At 44.1% G+C, this 24,360-nt stretch overlaps 1 protein-coding gene across 2 annotated transcripts in view; it reads left to right on the forward strand.

The window, feature by feature from the left end:
* Positions 1-24,360, forward strand: part of PRKCB (protein kinase C beta) — a 374,676-nt gene that overhangs the window by 139,561 nt on the left and 210,755 nt on the right. For both annotated transcript variants that reach the window (XM_027961511.2, XM_027961512.2), the window contains exon 3: positions 21,407-21,489. In XM_027961511.2, the coding sequence (XP_027817312.1) occupies positions 21,407-21,489 (83 nt within the window). The remainder of the gene's footprint in view (positions 1-21,406; positions 21,490-24,360) is intronic.

The following is a 24,360-nucleotide window of genomic DNA, read 5'->3' on the forward strand; positions in this document are numbered from 1 at the left end:
CGTGAGCACCAGGCGCCCCAAAGCTTTGCTGCTGATGCAAAGCCCAAAACCCACACTGGAGTCTCCTGGTGTGCAGTGAATACGTGCATCTAAGCGTGAAGGCGCCAAACCCTCACCGTTTATACACTGTATTACAAATGTCATGTTTTATTTACCCTTCCTGTTCTTTCCTGGAGGGTAGGGAATGACTTTGGGGACAGGTAGACCTGCGTTCCAGTCCCTTCTCTGCCTCTTGCATGCATGCTAAGTTGCTTTGGTTGTGTCCGACTCCTTACGACCCTACAGACTGTAGCCCACCAGGCTCCTCTGTCCATGGGATTCTCCAGGCAAGAATACTGGAGTGAGTTGCCATGCCCTCCTCTAGGGGATCTTCCTGACCCAGGGATCGAACCCATGTCTCCTGCCTTGGCAGGTGGGTTCTTTACCTCTCACGCCACCTGGGAAGCCCTGTCTGCCTCGTACTAGCTCTTTGATCTTTGGCAAGTGGCTTTAAGATTCTGGTAATCTCTGTGCTCTGTGACATCCTAGCGAGGTGGGTTGGGGGGTGGGAGGGAGGTTCGAGAGGGAGGGGATATACATATAGTTATGACTGATTTGCCTTGTTGTATGGCATAAACCAACACAGCGTTGTAGAGCAATTATCCTCTGATTAAAATAAAATAAATTTAAAAAGAAAAAGATTCCAGGAGTCTTTCTGAACCACTGTTTCTTCGTTTGAAAGGAATTGTTGCAGCCTTTATGGGGTTAGAGATCATGGTGTTACAGGGTCCCTAGAGCTCAAAATAGGTTTATGGAACTACCTTGTTACGTTCAGTGCTCAGATAGTCCCAGGGGGATCAACAGACCTCCTTCCACAAACGGGGAGACTCAGGCAGTGAGTACCTTGTCCATACCACTCACCCCAGGGTGAGCAGTGGTGCCTGAGTCTTTGGGCCCTCCTTGGAGGGAGGCAGTATGGAGCAGTGGTTAGGGCTTACCTCCCCTCTGGAGTCCCTTGGGCAGGTTTTCTAAGCCTAGTAAGTCTTCCCTTTTCCTGTCTGTGAAGTGGGGATAATCATAGGCTTGCTTTCTATGGCCGTCATGAGGATTACATGAAACAACCCTATAAGCACTTAGCCTGTGCTTGGGGGATGGTAAGTGCTCAACATGGTTGCTGTTGTTGCTGTTAGCAGTATGGGTGGTGGTAGCCATGGTAGTCTGTGGTGGTTGCGGTTGTCGTAGTGACAGCAGTAGTGATGACGTGGTTCCGTTGGCTTGTGAGTGTTGACCTCCGGCAGCGTTGCAAATCTTTGTTCTTCTCCCTTCCTCTGAGGACAGGCAATGTCTAATTACTCTCCCCATGATCCTTTTTCTAGGACCACTGTGGTCCACCCTTCTCTTCCCTGCCCTGTGCCTGGGGAGGTGGACCTCTGTGGACCGCGTCTCCTGGGCTCTCCTGCTGACAGCCTTTGTCTTGAGCAGGGCCAATGGGAGGTGGTAGCAGAGACTAAAGGGCGGGGAGAGGGCGGGTCTGGGGTTCTTCCCACCCTCATCTCCCTCCCTCCAGCTCTGGCCTTCTCCTGCAATGACAGCTCCTGGCCGGTGGTCCTTCTTCCTTGATTCAGCTCTCACTGGGCTCTTGTTACTGTGTTTCTTTAGATTATACCTCTAGCCCTAGGTTGTGGTAACAATTTTCCACAGTTTCTAGTGTTTTAATTGAATATCTAGAGTGAATTCTGGTTCCCACAGAGACCCCAAGAGACTTATAAACCTATTAAAAAATAATGTATTGAATTGTTTTCATTCTAAAAATTGAAGTGGTGCAATCATTTTGGAAAAAGTGGCGGTTTCTTGTACAGTTAAACATTGAGTTACTGCATGACACAGCAGTTCCATTCTTAGGTATTTACCAAGATAGGTTAAATTATATGCCCACACAAAGACATATAAATGAATATTTATAGCAGTTTTATTCATAATAGCTGGAAGCTGGAGGAAAAAAATCCCCAAACAGCAATCAACAGATGAACAAATAAACACACTGGGGAATAACTGTGTAATGGAATATTACTCAGGAATAAAAATGAGCTGACTACTGATATTGACAACTGCATTATTAATCATTAATAATGAAAACATTAATCAGAATGAAAGAAGGCAGGCAGAAAATAGTATATATTGTGTGGTCCCATTAATCTGTGCTAACAGAAAGCAGATTGATGGCTGTGAAGGGCGGCATCTGGGGTGAGGGGATTTAATTGTAAACAGGAACTTTTGGGATGATTCAGATGTTCTGTCTCTTAATTGTGGGTTTACATGGGTGTAATACATCTGCTAGGCATCCCCGGTGGCTCAGACAGTAAAGAATCCCCTTGCCAATGCAGGAGACCCCAGTTTGATCCCTGGATCAGAAAGATCCCCTGGAGAAGGAAATGACAACTCACTCCAGTATTCTTGCCTGGGAAATCCATGGACAGAGGAGACTGGTGGGCTACGGTCATGGGCTCGCAAGAGTCAGACACGAATTAGCAACTAAACAACAACACAGATATTCATGGACCTGTCTCTGAATTCTCTCTTCTGTTCAATTGGTCTGTTTGTCCATCCTTGCACCATACCAGGCTGTCTCATCACTGCAGACTTATAATAATACTTGATATATGCTGCTCTAAGTCTTTAAGCTTTCTTTTTCCTCAGGTATCCTTGGTTCTCTGCTTTTCTATAGAAATATTAGGATCAGCATATTCATTTTCACCCATACACATGCTCACACATACACATATGTGTGCAAAATGCACTAATTTCTTTCAACAATATTTTATAAAATATTCTGTACTTTCTGTGCAGATTTATTTCGCCTAGTTCTTTACATGTATTCCTAGGTATAATGATACAGTTGTGTAACTTATTTTTTAAATGTTTGCTGCTGGTATATAAGGAAGCCCTGGTGGCTCAGTGGTAAAGAATCCACCTGCCAGTTCTGGAGACCTGGGTTTGATCCCTGGGTCAGGAAGATCTCCTGAAGAAGGAAATGGCAACTCACTCCAGTATTCTTGCCTGGGAAATCCCATGGATAGAGGAGCCTGGTGGGCTACAGTCCATGGGGTTGCAAAGAGTCAGATACTACTTAGTGGCTGAACAAGAACAAGATAAAGGAGGGACAATTTGGGCGCCAGAATTTCTTGCTTCATGGTATCAGACTTAAATGAGTTGAAATGTGTTTCTGTGTGATAATTTAAGCTTCGATATAAGTTTGCTTAATTCTTTGTCGAGTGAAAAAGCCCCTAACCTCATGAAGTTGATTAAATTCTACATTTGCTTCATCATATAAAAATATCAGGGAAATAAAGTATTATAAAAAGAAGATCAAGACCTCAAAGTCCTTACAACCAGAGATCACTCCCACCGTCAACATTTCAGATGTAATGTGTTTTCTTCCAGTTTTTTTCTGTACTTAGATTTTCCACCCTCAGTGGTCTTATTCAAATAAAAAAGAAAGCAAGTGGAAAGTCTCCATTCTGTGGCATTTTTGTTATGACTTTACTTGTCTCAGGCACCTAGGGCGATGGTGAGAAGCTTGTGTCCTATATCCCAAATATACTGGGAGGAAATGAGAATGTTTGGTCTGCTGAAGGAGACATATTGGGGAAACGGGTGGGACGAGGGCATGGTCTTTGGCTTCAAATCTCAACCAGTCAATCAGTCAGTTAAATATTATTGAGCTTCTTTCATGAGCCCACACTAGGAGTGTGGAGGTGAATAAAGCATGTGGTTTCCCTGCTTGAACGGAGTCAGTCTGGGAGGGAAAGGTATTATTATTAACAATGATGATGGCAGTGACAATAGCGGTCACTAATATTTATGATGAACCTACTATGTGCCAGGCACTAAGACTTAATTTTTCTGTTCAAGTTCTTAATATGTCGTTCCATTTAATCTCCCAGTTGTCTTTGAGTAGGTACTCTTTCTAATCCTCATTTTATTGTTGAAAAGAATGAAGTGGCTTAGAAAGTTTCAAATGGGGTTGTACAGTAAGCAGATTAAACCTAGGCTAGCAGATCAGGAAGACTCTGAGGAAATGACATTTCACGTGTGATCTGAAGGATGACAGACATCAGAGAAAAACGATTCTGACTTCAGAGAACAGAGACAGGGGCGGTTTTTTTTTCACAGAAGGAAGTAGGCTGGTTTTGAGTGATAAATGTGGGATCAGATTGGATGGACTTGGTGACGGGAAGTGAGTAGTGACACTGAGGGGAGTCAAGGGTGGCTCCCACGGTGAGTGAGAAGAAACATCAGAATTGAGGCAGAAGTTTAAGTAGTGTTTAAATTCAAACCAAAGCTCTTGATTATTTCTCCGCTCTGTCAAAAATACAAACACTACATTCAAATAGTCAGTATCAACATAATATTTTTTTCTGTGAACACTGATGAACTTCGGAAAATGTGAAAAACCCTGATTTTATAACTGTTAGCTAATTCTTTTAAAATCTGTATCATTTATTTATTTGGGTGTGCTGGGTCTTAGCTGCACCATGCGAATTCTGACTTGTAGCGTGTGGGATCTAGTTCCTCAACCAAAGATTGAACCAGCGCCTCCTGTACTGGGATGTGGAATCTTAGCCACTGGACCACTAGGGAAATCCTGTTTAGTTAATCCTCTAAGTTTGGGTTCAGAGGGGAAGTACCATAAGTGTCTAATGTAAAGAACTACAAATGTACCCCTGAAATAGAGCAGTAGCAACTCTGTTTCCTCAACACACTAGTTTCTAGTGTAGAACTGAATATAAGGTGGGTACAGATGGAAACTAAAGTAGGTGAAAAGCCAAGCATTTTCCTAAAATTCCCTCTTTACTTCCCCCAGATCTTTGATGAGATAGGATACTATTAGCTGAATGTTCAGCTTCCCAGGTGACACAGTGGTAAAGAATCTGCCTGCCAGTGCAGGAGACTCAAGAGATGCAGTTTGTCCCCTCGGTTATGAAGATCCCTTGGAGAAGGAAACGGCAACCCACTCCACTATTCTTGCCTGCAGAATCCCATGGACAGAGGAGCCTGGTGGGCTACCGTCCATGGGGTCGCAAAGAGTCAGATGTGACTGAACATGCACACATTTGAATATTCAGATCTCTTTTGTAGAGTCTGGGAAGCATAAATAAAAAGCAGGGATGGAGACCAGGGACTTAGTTTTTTGGATATATATAGCTTCACTGTTGCCTATGCTAAAGTTGTAAAGAAAAACCTATCAATATGCTTGGGAAAAATTTGTCTTTATGGATATCTTACTTTATCAAACTTGTCTAGTAACAGGGTGAAGGAGAAGGAATGTAACTGCTATTAATTTTAAAAATTGGCTACTACATGCTTTTTAAGACTTTTGGATGTAGCTGTCATTTCCTCTAAAGTATATATTCCATCATGTTTAATAAATTGTTTTATTAAAAAAAAACAATATGAATGAGGGAGAAGAACAAGGATTTGGTTTGGAGCATCTTCAGTTTGAGATCCAAATGGTGGTACTTAGCCAGGAGGGGAGGGCTCTGGGCTGAGAGGTACAATTGGGAGCCACCAGCACAAACAAATTTATGAAGTTTGTAGACTGACAAGGTGGCCTGTGGGGAGAGTGTTCACAGGGAATAGAACAGTACCTGGGATAGAGCTTTGAGGAATTCTAGTAGATTAACGGCGGGGGCGGGGAAACAGGAGGAGGAGCCAGGGAAAGGTAGAGGATGCCACGGAGGGCAGGATGGGGAGGTTACAGGGGCGCAGAGATCTGTGCAGTTGAAAAGACTTTCTAGTATCAGAATTGTCCTTAGGAGGTGGCGCGCTCCTTGTTCTGCAATGAGATGAACTCAGGGACATTGTAGAAGAGGGGTGGGGTCAGATGTCTTTGAATTGGCCAGATTTTTTTGGTTCTTTGTAAGCAACAAGTGACTGAAAGTGTCTTAAAAACCAAGTGGAAGGGTATGCAGTTTTTACATTCAGGTTATGGCCAGGCCTTGGAAAGAACAGGGTCCAGATTGGCTATTGGCTCTAGGCGGCAGGAAGTCATGGACCACCTTCTTATGGTAGTACTACTGATTCAAGAATCAAATTCCCAGGAGGAGTGTGATCGGCTGATCTTGGGTCACATGCCACTCCTTGGCCAGGGGGAGAGCTGGGCACCTTGACTGACAGCACCGTCAAGACTGGAGATCATGGAGCCAGGCCGGTTTCCCAAAGGAAAGTCAAGATGCCCCTTACCATAAGGGAGAGTGGCTGCTGTGCAGGCGAAACCCACAGATGCCCGCTGTAAACTCCACGACCCTGTCTTGGATTGGATGATATTTGTGATGTTCCCATAACAGGCCTGCCTTCTTGCAGGGCTGTTGCTAGTGTTTTGCCTGCTGGAGGATTAAGTTTCTCTGTTTGCTTTTTAGAGTAAGTTTGGGGACTGGGATTGACTTGAATTTATCTCTGGGCTTCAAGCCACTAGGTCTGGAGGCACAGCTTGGCAGATACAACTCATGTTATTTCTTGACATGACAGTCAAGAAAAGACTTGGCCTTGTGGCTATATGGCCCCTCCTTCGTGAGCAAGGCTAGGAGCTGGTAGTAGACAGATGGTGTAAATCTCTGCTGCATCAGCGAGGTGGCTGTGACCCTCCTACAGGCACTTACTAAAAAGAAGCCCGAGTAATTGGCACCTGTGGAACAGGAGACCTGTCAAATCTTATACCTTCCGGCACTTTCTCTTACCTGAGCAAGCTTCTAAGTGCAGCCATGCTTGTAGGACCGCAGTATTTAGAGGATAATGGGCTCCCCTGATGGCTCAGTGGGTAAAGAATCTGCCTGCAGTGGAGGAGACAAAGGCAGAAGTGAGTTCGATCCCCAGGTTGGGAGGATCTCTTGGAGGAGGGCATGGCAACCCACTCCAGTATTCTGGAAAATCCCATGGACAGAGGAGTCTTCTGGGCTACAGTTTATGGGATAGTCAAGTGTCAGACCCAGGTGAGCAACTAACACTATTTAGAGGATAAGGGAAGGGTGAAACACTGTATCACAGGTTTCCTTGGTTCACCAACATGGACTGATCCAACCGAGTGTTCTTAATAGCAAGTCCAAGGCTATGGTTTTTCCTGTGGTCATGTATGGATGTGAGAGTTGGACTGTGAAGAAAGCTGATCGCTGAAGAATTGATGTTTTTGAACTGTGGTGTTGGAGAAGACTCTTGAGAGTCCCTTGGACTGCAAGGAAATCCAACCAGTCCATTCTGAAGGAGATCAGTCCTGGGTGTTCTTTGGAAGGAATGATGCTGAAGCTGAAACTCGAGTACTTTGGCCACCTCACACGAAGAGTTGACTCATTGGAAAGGACTCTGATTCTGGGAGGGATTGAGGGCAGGAGGAGAAGGGGACGACAGAGGATGAGATGGCTGGATGGCATCACCGACTCAACGCACATGACTTTGAGTGAACTCCGGGAGTTGGTGATGGACAAGGAGGCCTGGCGTGCTGTGATTTATGGGGTTGCAAAGAGTCGGACACAACTGAGCGACTGAACTGAATTGAAGTAAAATAGAAAAGAGATATATCTATAGGAACACACGAAACGCAGGAGAAAAGAGGGGCCCTCACTGCCCACCCCCCAACTTCTCATCGTTGGTTTATCAGTCATAAGTCCTTTGGTCTCAAGAACCAAACACCCAATTCAAGTTGGTTTAGACAAAGAGGGATTTGTCGACGTATATAAAAAAGTCGAGGGGTTCACCCTTCAGGCTTGGTTGGATCCAGGTGCTTCTGTGTGGTTATCAGATATCTCTTGGCTCTGCTTTTCTCCTTGCTGGGTTCATTCTTAGGAAAGCTTTCCCTTTGTGATAATAAAGATGGCAGCGTCCAAGCACATGTGCTCAGTTGCTTTAGCCGTGTCTGACTCTTTGTGATCCTGCGGACTATAGCTAGCCAGGCTCCTCTATCCATAGGGATTCTCCAGGCAAGAATATTGGAGTGGGTTGCCATGCCCTCTTCCAGGAGATCTTCCTGACCTGGGGATAGAATTCACATCTGCTCATGTCTCCTGCATTGCAGGTGGATTCTTTATCTGCTGAGCCACCTGGGAAGCCCAAAGATGGCAGATGCAGACTTATTCCCCACCCAACTTAGCAGTACTCCTGGAAAATAAATCCTTTTTCCTAATAATTCTAGCAAGAGTCCTAAAGCTGATTCTCATTGGGTGGCTGAGATGCATGCCCATCCCTGAATCCATGCTGTGGCCGGGGTCCTGGGTTCCCCTAGCATCCAGGAGAGGGGAGGGCATCTTTAGCCAGCTCATGGAAACTGGGGGTCTGATGCTCCAAATAGAAGCAGAGAGGATAGTTGCCGATTGGGCATGTTCACCACAGTTGGTTTCGGGACCAGCTCTTCTCCTGGTCCTCCTGGTCTGAGAGCTCTAGTGCGGGATGTCTGGTGAACAAGGGATGTTGATGTTTCCCCTTCGGCCATGGCTTTTTTGTCTTGCTGACTCCGCCTTTGGGGCATGATCAAAGCCAGGAGGCCACTGGGTCAAGAGCAGTCTCCATGTGTTATCCAAACAAGCAGGATATTCCCAGCAGCTGTCCTGCCCAGGCGCCTTCTCCCCAGGGTTATAGCAGAAGCTGGTGGTGGGGGAGGGTAGGGGGAACTTTCTTCTGAGTTTGTTTACTTCTGAGTCCTATCCTTTACCTCTTGTTGGCTCCACTGCTTTGTCTGGCTTAGTTAAGTAAGCTTGGTAACATTGTGAATGAAAGCATTCCTTTCCTGCAGTTGCTGACCCTTGCAAGGCTCTTGCTTGGTAGTGCTAGGCTGCTGCTAAAGAAATGACGTTTGCTCTTCCTTCCATCTCTTATGGGAGGAAATCACCATCATTAGAACTCTACAAATTCCCTTTAATTCTGGGTAAATGGTTGGCAGCCCGTATGATGGAATAAGTTGCAGTTGTGGAGACAGGATGTGGTCACTGTCTACATGTTGAGATGGTGTGGGCCTCCAGATGTGTTAGTCTGGGAAAAAGCATGAGGAGAGTGTGCAGATCAGCAGTGCTCTGCCCCATTTGAATCACCTGTTCCCAGCCTCTCTGTGTGTGCTCAGCCATTCTGTCATGTCTGACTCTTTGCGACCCCATGGACTCCCCATGGAGCCCACCAGGCTCCTCTGTCCGTGGAATTCTCCAGGCAAGAATTACTGGAGTGGGTTGCCGTTTCCTCGCCAGGGGATCTTCCTGACCCAGGGATTGAACCCGCATCTCTTGCACTGGCAGGTGGATTCGTTAGGGCCACCTGGGAAGCCCTCCCAGCTTCTCCAGTCTTCCTCGCATAAATCGGAATCTCTAGAGGGACTTGAGCCCTGTTTTGTTTTGAAAGCTCCAAGTGGCTCAGAGTGCAGCCCAGATTGAGAACCAAGGGTGTAGATTTGTAATCGTATGGATGAAACTAAAGGGGCATAGATAAAACCAAAAAGGAAATAGAGAATTATACTGCACATATAGGCAGGGACTCATACATGCTCACACATGCAGAGAATATTGCTAGAAGACAGACAAGAAATGAGAAAGAGTAGTTCCCTCTGGTAATGGGGTAGAGCCTTGTCTCTCAAACGTATGCTCATCAGTAATGTTCGAAATTTAAGCCTTAAGCATGATAAACAGTTTAAAAAAGAAATCCTAACTGCGCACCCAAGGCCGGCCAGGCAGGGCTATGAGATGACTCTGAGCTCATGCAGCTTGACTGTGCTGGGGCCAGCCACCTACAGACGTGCAAATACCACCCACCTCCCTTGGCCACAGCTGCCTTCCTCTTGACTCAGCCGGTGAGAGTGACTTCTTGAGTGAGAGAGGTGACCAAAAGCCCAGTCATTCATTTATTCATTCACAGTCAATGTACTCATTCATAGTTTTATTAAGAATCAGATACGGGGCAGGTATGTGCCAAGCACAGGAATCTGGCCTCATCCTCATGACTATGCATGAAGTGAAAGTGAAAGTGTCAGTTGCTTAGTCACGTCTGACTCTTTGTGACCCCATGGACGGTAGCCCACCAGGCTCCTCTGTCTGTGGGATTCTCCAGGCAAGAATACTGGTGTGGGTTGCCATTCCCTTCTCCAGGGGATCTTCCTGATCCAGGGATCAGGCCAGTAACTGATCTTGTCCCCATTCTGTGGTTGGGGATATTTGAGCTCAGAGATAATGTGTAACCAAGGTGACAGTGTTTGAGTCAGGAAGACTAGCTGAAACAGAGCTTGTGAACTGGTGGGACTCAGATGTCTTTGGATGGTCGGCATGGAGTTTTCAAAAAATCCCATCTGGCAACGCTGGACTAGCGCTCCCAGGGCCATTGCTGGACAGAGTTGAGTATCCCAGGGATGGGCATGTGCTGTCCAGTTCATCCCAGCTGCCCTTCCCTGCTGTATTACACCAGACTGGCTTCACTCAGTCACTTAGCCTGGCCTCTGTAGGGTTTTAAGTTTATAACCCTTGCAGTGAAGTAGGTGCGTGTGTGCTAAGTCTTTTCAGTTGTGTCCGACTCTTTGTGACCCTGTGGACTGTAGCCTGACAGGCTCCTCCGTCATGGGAGTTCCTAGGCAAGAATACTGGAGTGCGTTTCCAGGCCCTCCTCCAGGGGTTCTTCCTGACCCAGGGATCAAACCTGTGTCTCTTGCATTGGCAGATGGGTGCTTTACCGCTGAGTCCCCTGGGAAGCCCAATGAAGTAGGCAGGATGAGCCAACCATTCCCTGTCCCCTCCTGTCCCCTGGGGCTCCCAAGCTGAGTTATCCTGTGGAGCATGTCATCTCTACTCCAGTCCAGCCTTCGGTCTGCTGATTGGAGAACTAAGCTCTCTGCCTTTAAATTTCCTCGTGGCCACCATGGGATGGGCTGCGGGTAGTGATGTATTTATGGAACAGATTTGCACAGTAGAGAATGAGTGAAATATAGAAAAGGACAGTCATCCAGCCTGGCAGGAATGTGGGGCAGTGGAGTGAGAGGAGGTAAGCGTAAAGCTGGACGGTGGTTTCATTGTGAATGAATGCCAGCCTATTGGATTGGAACTTTATTCTTTCGGCCAGTGCTGTCCAATAATACTTTCTACAGTGAGTGTCCAGTGCTGTAGCTTCTAGCCACACGTGACTGTTAAGCACTTGAAATGTGGTTAGGGTGAATGAAAAGCTGAAGTACTTTTTAAACAGTGGATTGTTCACTTTATTTTAAAAAAATATATTTGTTTATTTATTTGACTGTTGGGGCATGCCGGATCGTTGGTCCTCATTGTGGCATGCAGAATCTTTAGTTGCAGGATGTAGGCTCGAGTTCCCTGACCATGGATCAAACCCAGGCCCACTGCTTTGGGAGCACGGAGTCTTAGCCACCCACTTGACCACCAGGCAAGTCCCAAGAACTGAATTTTAAATTTCATTTAATTAATTTAAATTGGCATAACCCCACATCACCTGTGGCTATCATGTTGGACAGTGCAACTTTAGACGAGAAGCAGCCAGTGAGTGTGTTGAAGAAGGGAGATAGTATCAAGCTGAGTTTTCAGAAGATGAATTTTTCAGGAGTGTGTAGGCTGTATGGGGTGAGGGAAGTGGGCAGAAATAAAATTAATGGTGTTTAGTATATGTTAGACACTTACTTGGTCCTCGAATGACCTCATTTAACCCTCACAACAACTCTGTAAGAAAAGCACTATTATTTTTTCTATTTTATAGACTAGGAAAGCAAGACACAGCAAGGTCAATGAACTTCAGGTCATAGAGCTAATAAATAGTGTGTCCTGGTGTCGTGTCCAGGCAGCTTGGCTGCAGAGTTCAGACTGTAAACCTCTCCAACCTGGAAGGAAGTAAATAAACCTTCACTGAGAACTTCCTTTGTGCTCTGATGCCGTACATTGGTACATGATGTTTCATTTAGATTTCATAGCAATCACATAACACTGATGACCTTATCTCCTCTGTGATTATGGAAGCTTTCGCTCATAGAGATGAGACATCACGGCAGGCTTATCAGTTTCGGGGGAAACCAGTTAAGGCTTCATTGCAAAATTCCATTTCTGAGTTACTGAGGGCAGTTAGGGTGGAATCAGTGGGGAGTATACAGGAGGATATGGTATAAAAGATGTTGCGAAGGAAGAATCAGTAGGATTTAGCAACTGACTGGATGGCTGGGGTGAGGAAAGCGGGGGCGGATTTCTTCTGGAACAGTGAAATGAATGACAAACACAAATGCAGCCACGCTGTATGAGCTGAGAGTGCGTGGGCTCTAGAGGAAGACAAACCTGGTTCCAAATACGAGCGTGGCCACTGACGAGCTGGATGCCCTTGGGCAAGTCACTCCTCTCTGTGTATCAGCAGCCCTGTTGTTAAAACACGGATCAAAACACCTTCCTCCTGGGGCTGTGATGGGCTAAACTGTAATAACCATGGACGTGAAAGTCCTTTGCCAACTCAAGTTCATGGTCTTGTGAGTCATGCTTCTGAATGGTAGGGAGGCTGGGTGGAGGTGGTGACCAGGCCTGTCTGCCTTTGATCATGGAGACGGTTCCAGAAAGCGTGGGAGGGAGCACCACCTCATCTTGGACACTGGGCAATTTCATGCCTTGAGTCGTCTTTGACCCGGGAGGAAAGGGGGATCCTGCACACCCATCTGAAAGCAACATTTGCACACTGATGCCTCCACCTCAAATGCCCCTTTCCACCGAGCACTTTGTGTATGTGTCTTGTTTGACCTTCACAACAAGTTTCTAAGAGTAGATAATGCTATCATTCCCATTTTGGAGGAGGTGGAGGCTCAGAGAGGCATAGTAATTGAGCTAATATCTTTCAGCTTAAGGGTCATAAAATAGCAGTTCAGGGGACTTCCTTGGTGGTCCAGTGGTTAAGAATCCACCTTGTGATGCAGAGGTCACGGGTTTGATCCCTGGTCGGGGAACTAAGATCCCACATGCCGTGGAGCAACTAAGCCTGTGAGTTGCAACTACTGAGACTGCGCACCCGAGCCTGAGAACCACGACTAGAGAGTCTGTGTGTCACAATGGAAGATCCTGCATGGCACCGTGAGGATCCCACATGCTGCAGCTAAGACCTCACACAGCCAAATAAATAAAAACAAAAAAAAATTTTTTAATGGAGGTTCAAACTGAGGTTCATCTGATCCAGAGGCCTGGCCTGGAAGTCTTGCAGATGGTGGATTTCTCTCTTGAGGAATAGCTGTCTGGGGGCTTCCAGAGAGAGACGAGAGCTCAGGAAGGTGTTGAAGGCCCTTCTGTCTCTTCTTCCAACACAGACATCAGCAGCAAATGCTGGAATGAATATCACCGCTTAGTATGGATTCAGGGACAAAGATTGCTTCCTAAAGATGACAGTTGCCCATTTTAGACTCTAGTGAGAACAGGGTACAAGAGATGGATCGACTCCAAAGAGAGAAAATAAAAATTTAATGACTTGATCTAGTTTCCTCTGGATACAACAAATGAATTGTAATGGTCAGAGCTGGGCATTTGGGGGTGGGTGCAGTATGAGGCAGAGCTAGGGTCCCATTGCTTCCTGGGGGCAGATACTCCAGAGAGGTCTCTTGGGCTTTTGTCTGTAGTCTTCTGCTTCTGGGATCATCCAAGTGTTTCTGATCTTTGGCTGGTATATCAGTTTCCTGTTGCTGGAATAACAGATTACCACACACTTAATGGCTTAAAATAACAGATTTATTACCTTATAGCTCTGGAGGTCAAGAGTCTGAAAATGGATCTCACGAGGCTAACATCAAGACAGCAGGATGTCAAGATGTCAGCAGGACGTCATTCCTTCTGGAGCCTCTGGGGACCGTCTGTTCCTTGCCTTTTCTAGCTTCTAGACACCATCCGCATTTCTTGGCGTGTGTTCCTTTCCAGCAGTGGCATCACTCCAGCCTCTGCTTTTGCAGTCGAACCTCCTTCTCTGACTCTGACCCTCATACCTCCTTCTAACAAGGATCCAGTGGCTAAGACTCCATGCTCCCAATGCATGGGGCCTGGGCGTTCAATCTCTGGTCAGGGAACTAGATCCCACATGCCACAACTAAGAGTTTACATGCTAAACGTAAAGATCTCACATGCCACAATGAAGATAGAAGATCCTGCATGCTGCAACTGAGACTCAGCACAGCCAAGTAAATAAATTTTGAGGAAAAAAAAAAGAAAAAAGTATTCTTTTTTTAAAAAAAAGGACTTTTGTAATTGCATTAAACTCACCAGGATGTGTTCGTGCTATTTGCTGAGTCATGTCTGACTCTTTGAGACCCCATGTACTGTAGCCTGCCAGTCTCCTCTGTCCATGGAATTCTCCAGGCAAGAGTACTGGAGCGGGTAGCCATTCCCTTCTCTAGGGGATCTTCCTGACCCAGAGATTGAAACCAGGTCTCCCTCATTGCAGGCAGATTCTTCACTGTCTGAGCCACCATTCACACATACCAGGGATTAGGATGTGAATATCTTTGGTGAGGCTGGGGGAAGACGTTATTCTACCTATAGGCCTATGACCTTCATGATTTTAATGTAATGGGAGGATTGGAGATAAATGGTGCTTGGAATCTTAATCTCTTTCTCTGCAGGAGCCAAGTAGCAGTTCTCTGCCCCCTGTTCTAAAAAGCTAGCTTATTTATTTATGGCCCTGCTGGGTCTTCATTGCTATGCTGACTTTGCTCTAGTTGAAGAGAGTGGTGGCTACTCTTTAGCTGTGGGGCATGGGCTTCTCAAGGCAGTGACTTCTCTTGTTGCAAGGCGTGGGCTCCAGAGCACAGGCTCAGTAGCTGTGGTGTATGGGTCTAGTTGCCTTGCAGCATGTGGGATCTTCCCAGACCAGGGGTTGAACTCTTGTCTCCTGCATTGGCAGGTGGATTCTTCACCAATGAGCCACCAGGGACGTCCAGCAGTTTCCCCCTTTAAAACAGGTCTTGCATACATTCTCCCACCTGACACTCAGACATTTTCAGTGCTCGCCTGGTCCATATACGTTTGGGTTTGAGACTGCATCGTGTAGTCCTAATAAAGCATGACTACTGGTTAGATTCAGAAGGCTGTAGGCTGCAGGCTTCTAACCTCTACGCAGCAAAGAGTTGTTGCATAAACCGGGAAGCACCTAGGAATTCTTGGTTCTTACCAGGTACCTGTTTGAAAGCAGGACCTAGCACGTGTTTCAGCAGTTTCTGTGAATGTTGGCTCTTATTTAAGAAAAGCTAGTCTTACCCTGAGTTTGCCGAACAGCAATGAGGGGGTGTTTATTTGTATCACAAAAGGATTTAGTTTGTTTCTTTAAATAGCTTAAGCCCTACTCCTTTTCTTTGAAGTGTTTTAGTTAATGGGAAATTTGATTTGCAGAACTTTTTAGAAACAGGCTGTGTAAAGTAAATCCCTGCACTAAAAGCTCATCAACTTTTCAGCCTGTTCCCAGCTTCTCTGTAGAGTATGCTGGGGTACAGCCAAGTCCCTTGGCATACTGAGTCCACCAAGGTGGACGTAGATTGCTTATTTTCGTGGCTAATTGGAAGGCTGCCAGGAGAGCCCTTGTCCATGACTGATGTAGTCCTACCCTTGACCTTGGTGGTAGAATGTGGTAGGCCAGCCGGGAGCTATAGCTAGCATTAAGTTGATTGAGTTTTCTTCTTTCTGTGTGGCTGATAATGCCCATTCTTTGTTGATTCATTCACCGAATATTTATTTACTCAATATATACCAGGACATGTGGTAGACACTAGGAAGCTAGAGATGAGCTTCCTTCAAAGAGAGTAAGGATGGATAAGATCATAACTGATATTTTAGATATTTTGAAGAAGGGCTCTAGGCTAAAGTTATTGCTTATCTATGGTGAGCTGGGGGGAGAGGAACTTGCCTAAACATTTCTGGGTTAAGGGAGAAGTGAAAACTTCAGTAATAGACCAGTTAGAAATTCAGAACAATGATGGCAGAGTAAAGCGTAGGATGTGGTCAAAGCTGTGCTTGAAAGTTTGCAGCCTTAAAATGTTAAACTTTTAATGAAGAAGAATGGGAAGAAATTAGCTGAGCAGTCAGTTCAAGAAGCTTTAAAATGAATAATGAATAATACCAGGAGACATTTGTTGCATACTCTTGGTCTGTTAGGCTCAGTTCTGAGCTTGGATTATCTCGTTTAATTCTGACAACACTGCTGTGATATGAGTATTATTACTATCATCACCATCACTTTTCAGAAAGAAAACTGAAGCACAGGTAGATAAGATAATGTGCCCAAACATTATAGTTTGCAAATGATGACAGCAGATCAAAACCTGGCCATCTGACTCCAGAATTCATACTTGCAACCCAATGAATAATACAAGAACAAGTACCCGTAAAATAAGTAGGACAAATAAAACTAACAGTCAACTAAGAAAAAAACAGTAGAATTGATAAATATAGCCATCGTTTGCTTCTTTAAAATGAGAGAATAATAAAATGGACACTAACGAAGGTAAACCTCTGGAAAAAAGACTCCCCAACAATATAATAGATGAAAGCTTGAGAAAGGGCATGGCACCATCCCAGATAAGATGATGCAGTTGAAACACACGGAGAAGAACACTGTGGTAATTCCAAAGGAAAATATAAGTTCCCAAAGTTAGTTTGAGAAGAGCGTGAGGAAGAAATAAAGCTGGTAAAAGCGCTAAGCGGGAGAGGACTGTTTGCTCGTCATCCCTTTTATTCCACATTGCTCTGGAAATTTTACATATGGACGTATAAAGGGAAACACAAGAGGCATATCTATCAGGGAGGAGGAAAGAAAAATGTTATTACTGGGGATAATATGATTCTCTACCTGGATAACTCAAAGGAAGCAACTGAAATCCCACAGCAACTCTCATGAATTTTAAAAATACTTAGAAAATAAATACTCTGAAAATTTATTGCTTTCCTATTTGTAAATGATAACCACTCAGCAAACAAAATGGAAAAGATGTCAAAATCACAATAGCAGAGAGGTAGGATTTCTCAGATAGAAATATGTAGAACTATAGAGAAAATTGGGCTTCCCAGGTGGCGCTAGTGGTAAGAATCCACCTGCCAGTGCAGGAGACGTAAGAGACATGGGTTTGATCCCTGGATTGGGAAGATCCCCTGGAGGTCATGGCAACCCACTCTAGTATTCTTGCCTGGAGAATTCCATGGACAGAGGAGCCTGGAAGGGCTACAGAATCCATAGGGTTGCAAAGAATTGGACAATACTGAAGCAACTTAGCATGCACACATTCATAGAGAAAATTAAATACTTTGCTGGGATACATAAAATAAAATTTTAACAAGGGGGCACTCTATTCCTGATAGAAGTACTCATTGTTATGAAAGTGTCAATTATCAAAGTCCCAATAAATTGTTTTCTGGGGATGAGGGTAGGGAGTTGACTAAATACAATTCCAATAAAAACTCCACTGGTGTTTTTAAAAGCTTGATAAACTGATTCTAAAGTTCACTTGGAACTTGCAGTGATTGCCAATAGAATGTTGAAAATAAGGATAATGAGAGAGGACTCGCCCTGCCAAGATATAACATATTATAAAGCTACTATAATTAAATCCCATATTGCTTTATTATAAGACAGATCAGTGGAACAGAACTGCAGGCCCAAAGACAGACCCAGTGTATATAATTATTTAGTATATAATTAGGTTGGCGTTTGAAAGCAGTGATGAGGGGATGAATTATTCAATAAAAGATGCTGGCACAATTGATTACCTATTTGAGAAAAAAATGGCAAGTTAAATTCCCATGTCATTTCAGATACAAAAAAAAAATTATAAATCGATGGAAGTTTAAAGTGCATATGATGCCAGATAAAAGAGAAAAGAATGGTATAGATAAGAATTTGGATCATATGGGAAGGCCTTTTGAAGTGTAGTTGGACTAAGTTTTCTTTGTCCAGCTTTTTTTCTTTTGGTAGTCTGCAAGTTATTGTTGTTAGCGCACTGTTTCAGCTTATAATGTCCTCAATGCAGTTTCTCCATACCTATTAACTCTCGAGGAATAAACAAGGATCTTAGCATGTTGCAACTACAGTCTTTTTCCCATCCCTGTCTCTTAAGACTCGTCCCCCTACCCTCACCTTGCTTTTCTTCTTGTTCTTTCACCACTGTTTTATGCCTCTTTTATTCATTTTGTTATTTTTTTGTGGAGTGTATATTCTCTATTACTTCTTTGTGGGAAGTAAATTTTCCAAGTTCTTGTATTTTGGAAATGTCTTTATTTTTTTCTTTCACTTGAATGCTCGTTTGACTGTGTAGAGGATTTTAGGTTCAAATAACTTTTCCTAAACCTTTGAAGATGTTGCTCCATTGTATTCTTTTTTTTTTTAATTTTTAAAAAATGATTGCCGCAATCAATTTAGTTAAATTTTTTAAAGATTTTTTTTTTCATGTGGACCGTTTTTAAAGTCTTTATTGAATCTGTTACAGTATTGCGTCTGTCTTATGGTTTGGTCTTTTGGCCACAAGGCATATGGAATCTCAGCTGCCTAATCAGAGATCGAATTCACCCCCCTGCATTAGAAGGCGAACTCTTAACTGTTGGAACTGCCTCCATTGTATCCTAGGATGCAGTTGCAGATGAGAAATCTGATGTTAAAATTATTTTTTGTTCCTTTGTCGGTAACTTTCCCGTCTTCTCTTCCTTTCCTTGATAGACACGTCCTCACAGTGATATCTGAGCCTTGGTAATTCTCACTGTTAGTCATTTTTCTTTTTATTTGTATCTATTGACACTTGATAGTTTCTTTCAATTTCATGGCTCAAATTCTTCTTAATCTTTAGAGAATTTCCTTTCATTTTCTTCAATTACACCTTTACTTTTCTTTCTGTTCTTTCCTGAACATCCTTCTGCATAGATATTAGAATTCTGAGATCTATTATACATGTTTTGAGTCATTTCTTCTATTCTTTCTTTCCTTTTTTTTTTTTTTGCAAAATTCTGGGGAAATCACTCAAATTAGACTTCCAATTTGCTAAGTTCCTCTTTAGTTGTTCTCCATTTGTATCAGCCCAACTACTGAATTTCCAGTTTGGGCGATCATATTTTTCATTTCCCGATCTTTGTTTTCCTTTGACTCTTTGTTTCAAAATGAAAGTAGGCTTATTTCCCTTGATATTATGTAATTAACATATACTCTTTTGTCAACATTTCAAACAATATAGATGTAAGGTTGTCAGTAAAAATAATCTGTAGTCCTATTGCCCAGAAATAACCACCATTGGCATATTTTGGCCACTGCTCATGTCTCACTCATGTGGGGCCTCCCTGGGGGCTCAGATGGTAAAGTGCCTGTCTGCAATGCAGGAGACCCAGGTTCGATCCCTGGGTTGGGAAGATCCCCTGGAGAAGGAGATGGCAGCCCACTCCAGTACTCTTGCCTGGAAAATCCCATGGACAGAGGAACCTGGAATGCTACAGTCCATGGGGTCACAAAGAGTCGGGCACGACTGAGAGACTTCACTTTCGTGTATTACTCTCCACATTCACAGACATGTAGGCACAGAGGACTTCCCTACTCACAACAAACATGTATATACTGTTTGACGCAGATGTCTTTATACAAAGCATATATTACTTACAAAATGCAATAAGTAATAACAGAAAAAGGAGAAAGAAATTGACCCCTTTGGAACTCTTCTTCTTCTTTTTAGCTTTGCCATCTTGTGGAATCTTGGTTCCCTGACCAGGGATTGAACCTGAGCCCCTGGCAGTGGAAGCACGGAGTCCTAACCACTGGACTGCCAGGGAATTTTCCCCAGGTTCACTAATAATCAGTCAAGACTGATGTTTTTTTCCCATCTATTACCCTTTCTGTCTCTTTTCTGTCATGTTGAATTATTTTGAATTGAATCATTTTATCCATAAAGATTATAGGATGTATCCTTAGAAGTAAGAATAACAAAAAAATCATAATACTCTTATTATATCAAAAATTATAATTCCCTAATACCAATAACAAAAATTCTCTCATGTTATCAAAAAATGAGTCATTCATTTTTCTGACTGTCTCATAATTTTTAAAAAACTATTAGTTCATTTAAACTAGGACCCAAACAATGTCCACATATTATGTTTAGTTAATACCTTTTAAAATCTCTTTATTATGTTCTTCCTCTGCCCTGCTATTTTTCTCCTGCTGTTTTCTATTTTCATTCATTTATTGTTGGTGTTTTGAGCAGTTTTAGGCATATAGAAAAACTGATTGAAAATACAGTTTCTGTACATTTCCTCAACCTCATTTCCACCCTAGTTCCCCCTATTATTAACATTTGCAAGTGAAATAAATCAGAAAGAGAAAGAGGAATACCATGTTAACTCACTTGTACGTGGGATCTTAAAAAAAAAAAAGGAAACCCAAAACACCAAAACCAAGAAGTGAACTTGTGGATACAGAGAATAGATTGGTGGTTGCCAGAGATTAGGGTGGGGAGCGGGTGACATGGGTGGAAGTGGTCAAAATAAGTAAGTTCAGGGGGTGTAATAAATAGCATGTGACTATAGTTAGTAGTACTGTAGTGTATATTTGGGCTTCCCTGGTGGCTCAATGGTAAAGAATCTGCCTGCCAGTGCAGGAGATGTGTTCGATCCCTGGGTTGGGAAGATCCGCTGGAGGAGGGCATGGCAACCTGCTCGAGTATGCTTACTGGGAAATCCCGTAGACAGAGGAGCCTGGCAAGCTACTGTCCATGGGGCTGCAGAAGAGTCGGACACAACGACTGAGCATGCAGTGTATATTTGGAAGTCGCTAAGAGAGTAAATCTTAAAAAATCTTATCAGAAGAAAAAAATCACAACTATATGTGGTGATGGATGTTGATGACTTACAGTGACGATCATTTATAAATGTATATATGGAATCATTATGTTAGACACCTGAACCTAATACAAGGTTATATCAATTATATCTCAATTAAAAAATGAAGAGAACTATATTCAACACCCTATGATAAGTCATAATGGGAAATAATATTAAAAAATGTGAAAAAATGAAATAGCATGCCTTAGAGTGTTGTTAGGAATATTAAGTTAATTAATATGTGTAAAGCACTCTTAAAGAATCTTGCGTTAGTGTGGTACATTTGTTACAGTTGATGGGCCAATATTGATACATTGTTATTAACTAAAAGCCATTGTTTATCCTGGGGTTCGCTTTTTGTGTTGTACCTTCTCTAAATGTAGTTGTCACTACGGTGTCATCCATAGTAGTCAACATAATTAGTAAATTGCAAGTTGTAGCACCGGTGTCCCCAGGAGTTTGAGTTCAATAGAAGACAAGGGGCAGAAACTGAAGGCATTGTCTATCTGATTGTGAAGCCTTTGAGTATAAAGGCTAATGCTGCCCTCCTCTCTGCCCCTCCCTTCCTGCTCTCCCCATCCCCTCTCCCCTCCCTCCCACCCTCATTTTCTCTTTTGCAGTCTGCTGTTTTGTCGTGCACAAGCGCTGCCATGAATTTGTCACCTTCTCCTGCCCAGGCGCTGACAAGGGCCCAGCCTCTGACGTAAGTAACGGGCACCGGTCTCCTCTCTCTGTCCACAGTCACTGCACCCTTTTGGGTGACTGTGAGTATACCGAGACAAAAAGTCGGGATGTCACGGTCCCTACAGCTTCTGAGACTATTTTCATCTTAATGGGAAAAAAACAAAACAAAACGTTTTGAGAGGGGTGCATGACTTCAAGAAACCAGTTTCCCTACTATGATTTAGCACAATGTCTTCATCTTTATGGCTGAGGCATGAGGTTGATGAGCAGGGGTTAAACTGTGAACTCTTTGTCAGGGCCCCAGAATTAGGAGGAAGTGAGATTTTCCTACTCCGTTTAACCCAAAGTATGATTACTGTTGAGGGATGAGGGGTGCTCCTGGATAAAACTAGCAAATAAACTTTGTTTTGATCATTATTGCTTTATTTTAATATGGTTTGAAAAACGTATCTAGTAGTGGTTTGTCATTTATGGTGAGGATTTAAAATTTCCTACTTAAGTAAAAGTGTTTAGGGTTAGACAAAAGATAGGGCTCCCTTGTGGCTCAGCTGGTAAAGAATCCACACACAATGTGGGAGACCTGGGTTTGATCCCTGGGTTGGGAAGATCCCCTGGAGAAGGAAAAGGCTACCCAGTATTCTGGCCTGGCAAATTCCATGAGCTGTATAGTCCATGGGGCTGGAAAGAGTCAGGCATGACGGAGTGACTTTCATTTTCACTTTCACTTTCAAAAGATAGGGACTTCCCTGGCAGTCCAGTGGTTAAGAATTCACACTTGCAGTGCAGGGGGCGCAGGTTTAGTCCCTGGTTGGAAACTAAGATCCCATATGCTGTGTGGTGTGGCAAAAAAATAAAAAAAAAATTTAAAAAGATAACTGACTTAAGGAAAATATTAGGTGAATGACGGCGTGACTGCTATGTTTGAGTGCTCTGTGGCTAAAGTCTTGGTACTGCTACTGCTAAGTCACTTCAGTTGTGTCCGACTCTGTGTGACCCCATAGATGGCAGCCCACCAGGCTCCCCCGTCCCTGGGATTCTCCAGGCAAGAACACTGGAGTGGGTTGCCACTTCCTTCTCCAGTGCATGAACGTGAAAAGTGAAAGAGAAGTCGTTCAGTCGTGTCCGACTCTTCACGACCCCATGGGCTGCAGCCTACCAGGCTCCTCCATCCATGGGATTTTCCAGGCGAGAGTACTGGAGTGGGGTGCCATTTACCTAAAGTTTGGGGTACATGTGGATCGCCTATCCAACAGCCATTCCTAACCCTCACTCTTCTTTCTGGCAAAGGCCACCTCTCAGTATAAAAGCTGAAGATGCCTGCTGCTTGCTTTCGCAGGCTCCTTTGTAGCTAATGAGTGAGCCTGTGACCCAGTTCTGCTCAGTGGGACCCGAGGGGAAGTCTGAGCAGGGCTTCTAGGAAAGACTTTCCTTTCTGATAAAGGAAGATACTCCTTTCTTTGTTCTGGTGGACATTTTTGAGTGGGCACGTAACGCATGGAGTTGTGGCAACCCTTAGGGTCAATGAGAAAGCTATGACTGACATCCTGAGCATGGCCGAGTGGAAGAGTTAAAGGAACCTGGGTCATGGATGACATTGATGAACTGCTGAGCCAACGCTGAGTTCTCTTGTGCTCAGACTGTGTATGTGAGATAAGAAGCATCTCTTACTGGTAAAGGCTCACAGCTTAGGGTATTCTTTTCCATCTTGGCCCTTCCACCACGCACACTCTGCTGTTGGCCCAGTCATGAGCTCTGTGCGTCTGCACCCCTAGTTCTCTCATTTTGTTCCTGCTTTGGTTCACCTTCCTGGAATTCTCCCCATTGGCTTTGTCTCCCACTGGTCCTGTCTTGATCACTTAGAGTTGACAGCTGATCTCAGCTTGCTCGAAGGGAGTAGTCACTACCTTCTGTTGTTACATGTGCTCTTGCTGGCCTTCTAAAAGTGGTCATCTGCCATTCTGCTGCAGATCAGGGGCAGGCCAGGCATACTCTAGAGCTGATACTGCAGTTATTTTGCTTGCAGATTGTGCTATTTGGGTTAAGAACTCCAGGCAACAGAGAACAACCAAAACCCTCACAGGCCTATTTGCAGAGACGAAGATGGGACCATTCTTCTCGTTCTTTCCGATCACACTCCCCGACCCTTTTAGAGCAGTTCCCTTCCTGTGTCCCCAGGAGAGAAGATAAGTTTGGGAGACAGCCTGCTTCAGGCTCTGAATGTTCATGCAGATCAAGGCGTGATACTCAGAGAGCAGCCAGGAGGGTGCTGTTTCCCATAGCCCCTCTTTATTCCTTGGCTTTTTATGTTGCCTGAGGGAGAAAGAGCTCAAAATGTTTTATGTGGAAAGGGAAATTTCGGTCCCTGAAACTGAAAAGCTCTACCCAGTGAATCAAGGTGCCCAAATGAGATCTTCAGGGATCTCTTTCTCCATTTCTTGGCTCAGTTTTCTTCTATCCTGGCTTCCGTTTCAAGAAGGCTTTTCTCCTGTGGGAGCATGCTGGCCGTGGTACCTTTAATCTTCATGTCTTGTCAGTGCTGCAATTCTAGAGACAAGAGCTAAAGTCTCAGTAAATCCTGGGCCGTATATAACTGAGGATGGTTATGCTGATTGGCACGCCTGCTATGGGCTTACCCCTGGAGAGGTCTGAGAGTGGGAGAGAGGTGGTCGGTCCCTCGGAGGAAAATTAGGGAAGCAGTATTGTGTACTGGTTAAAATCACACTACGGATGGAGCCAGCATTTCGAGGCTCAGGTATGCTTGACCCTGGGCAAAATACTTCAGTCCATTTATGCTTTAGATTGCTCAGTTGAAAATGAATAAAACAATAGTCCCTACCTGATAACCTTGCTCGGAGTATCTGGTGTGTATGTTTAGGACGGTGTCTGGTGC

This window comes from Ovis aries, chromosome 24 (genome assembly GCF_016772045.2).
Source record: "Ovis aries strain OAR_USU_Benz2616 breed Rambouillet chromosome 24, ARS-UI_Ramb_v3.0, whole genome shotgun sequence".
NCBI classification, from domain to species: Eukaryota; Metazoa; Chordata; class Mammalia; order Artiodactyla; family Bovidae; genus Ovis; species Ovis aries.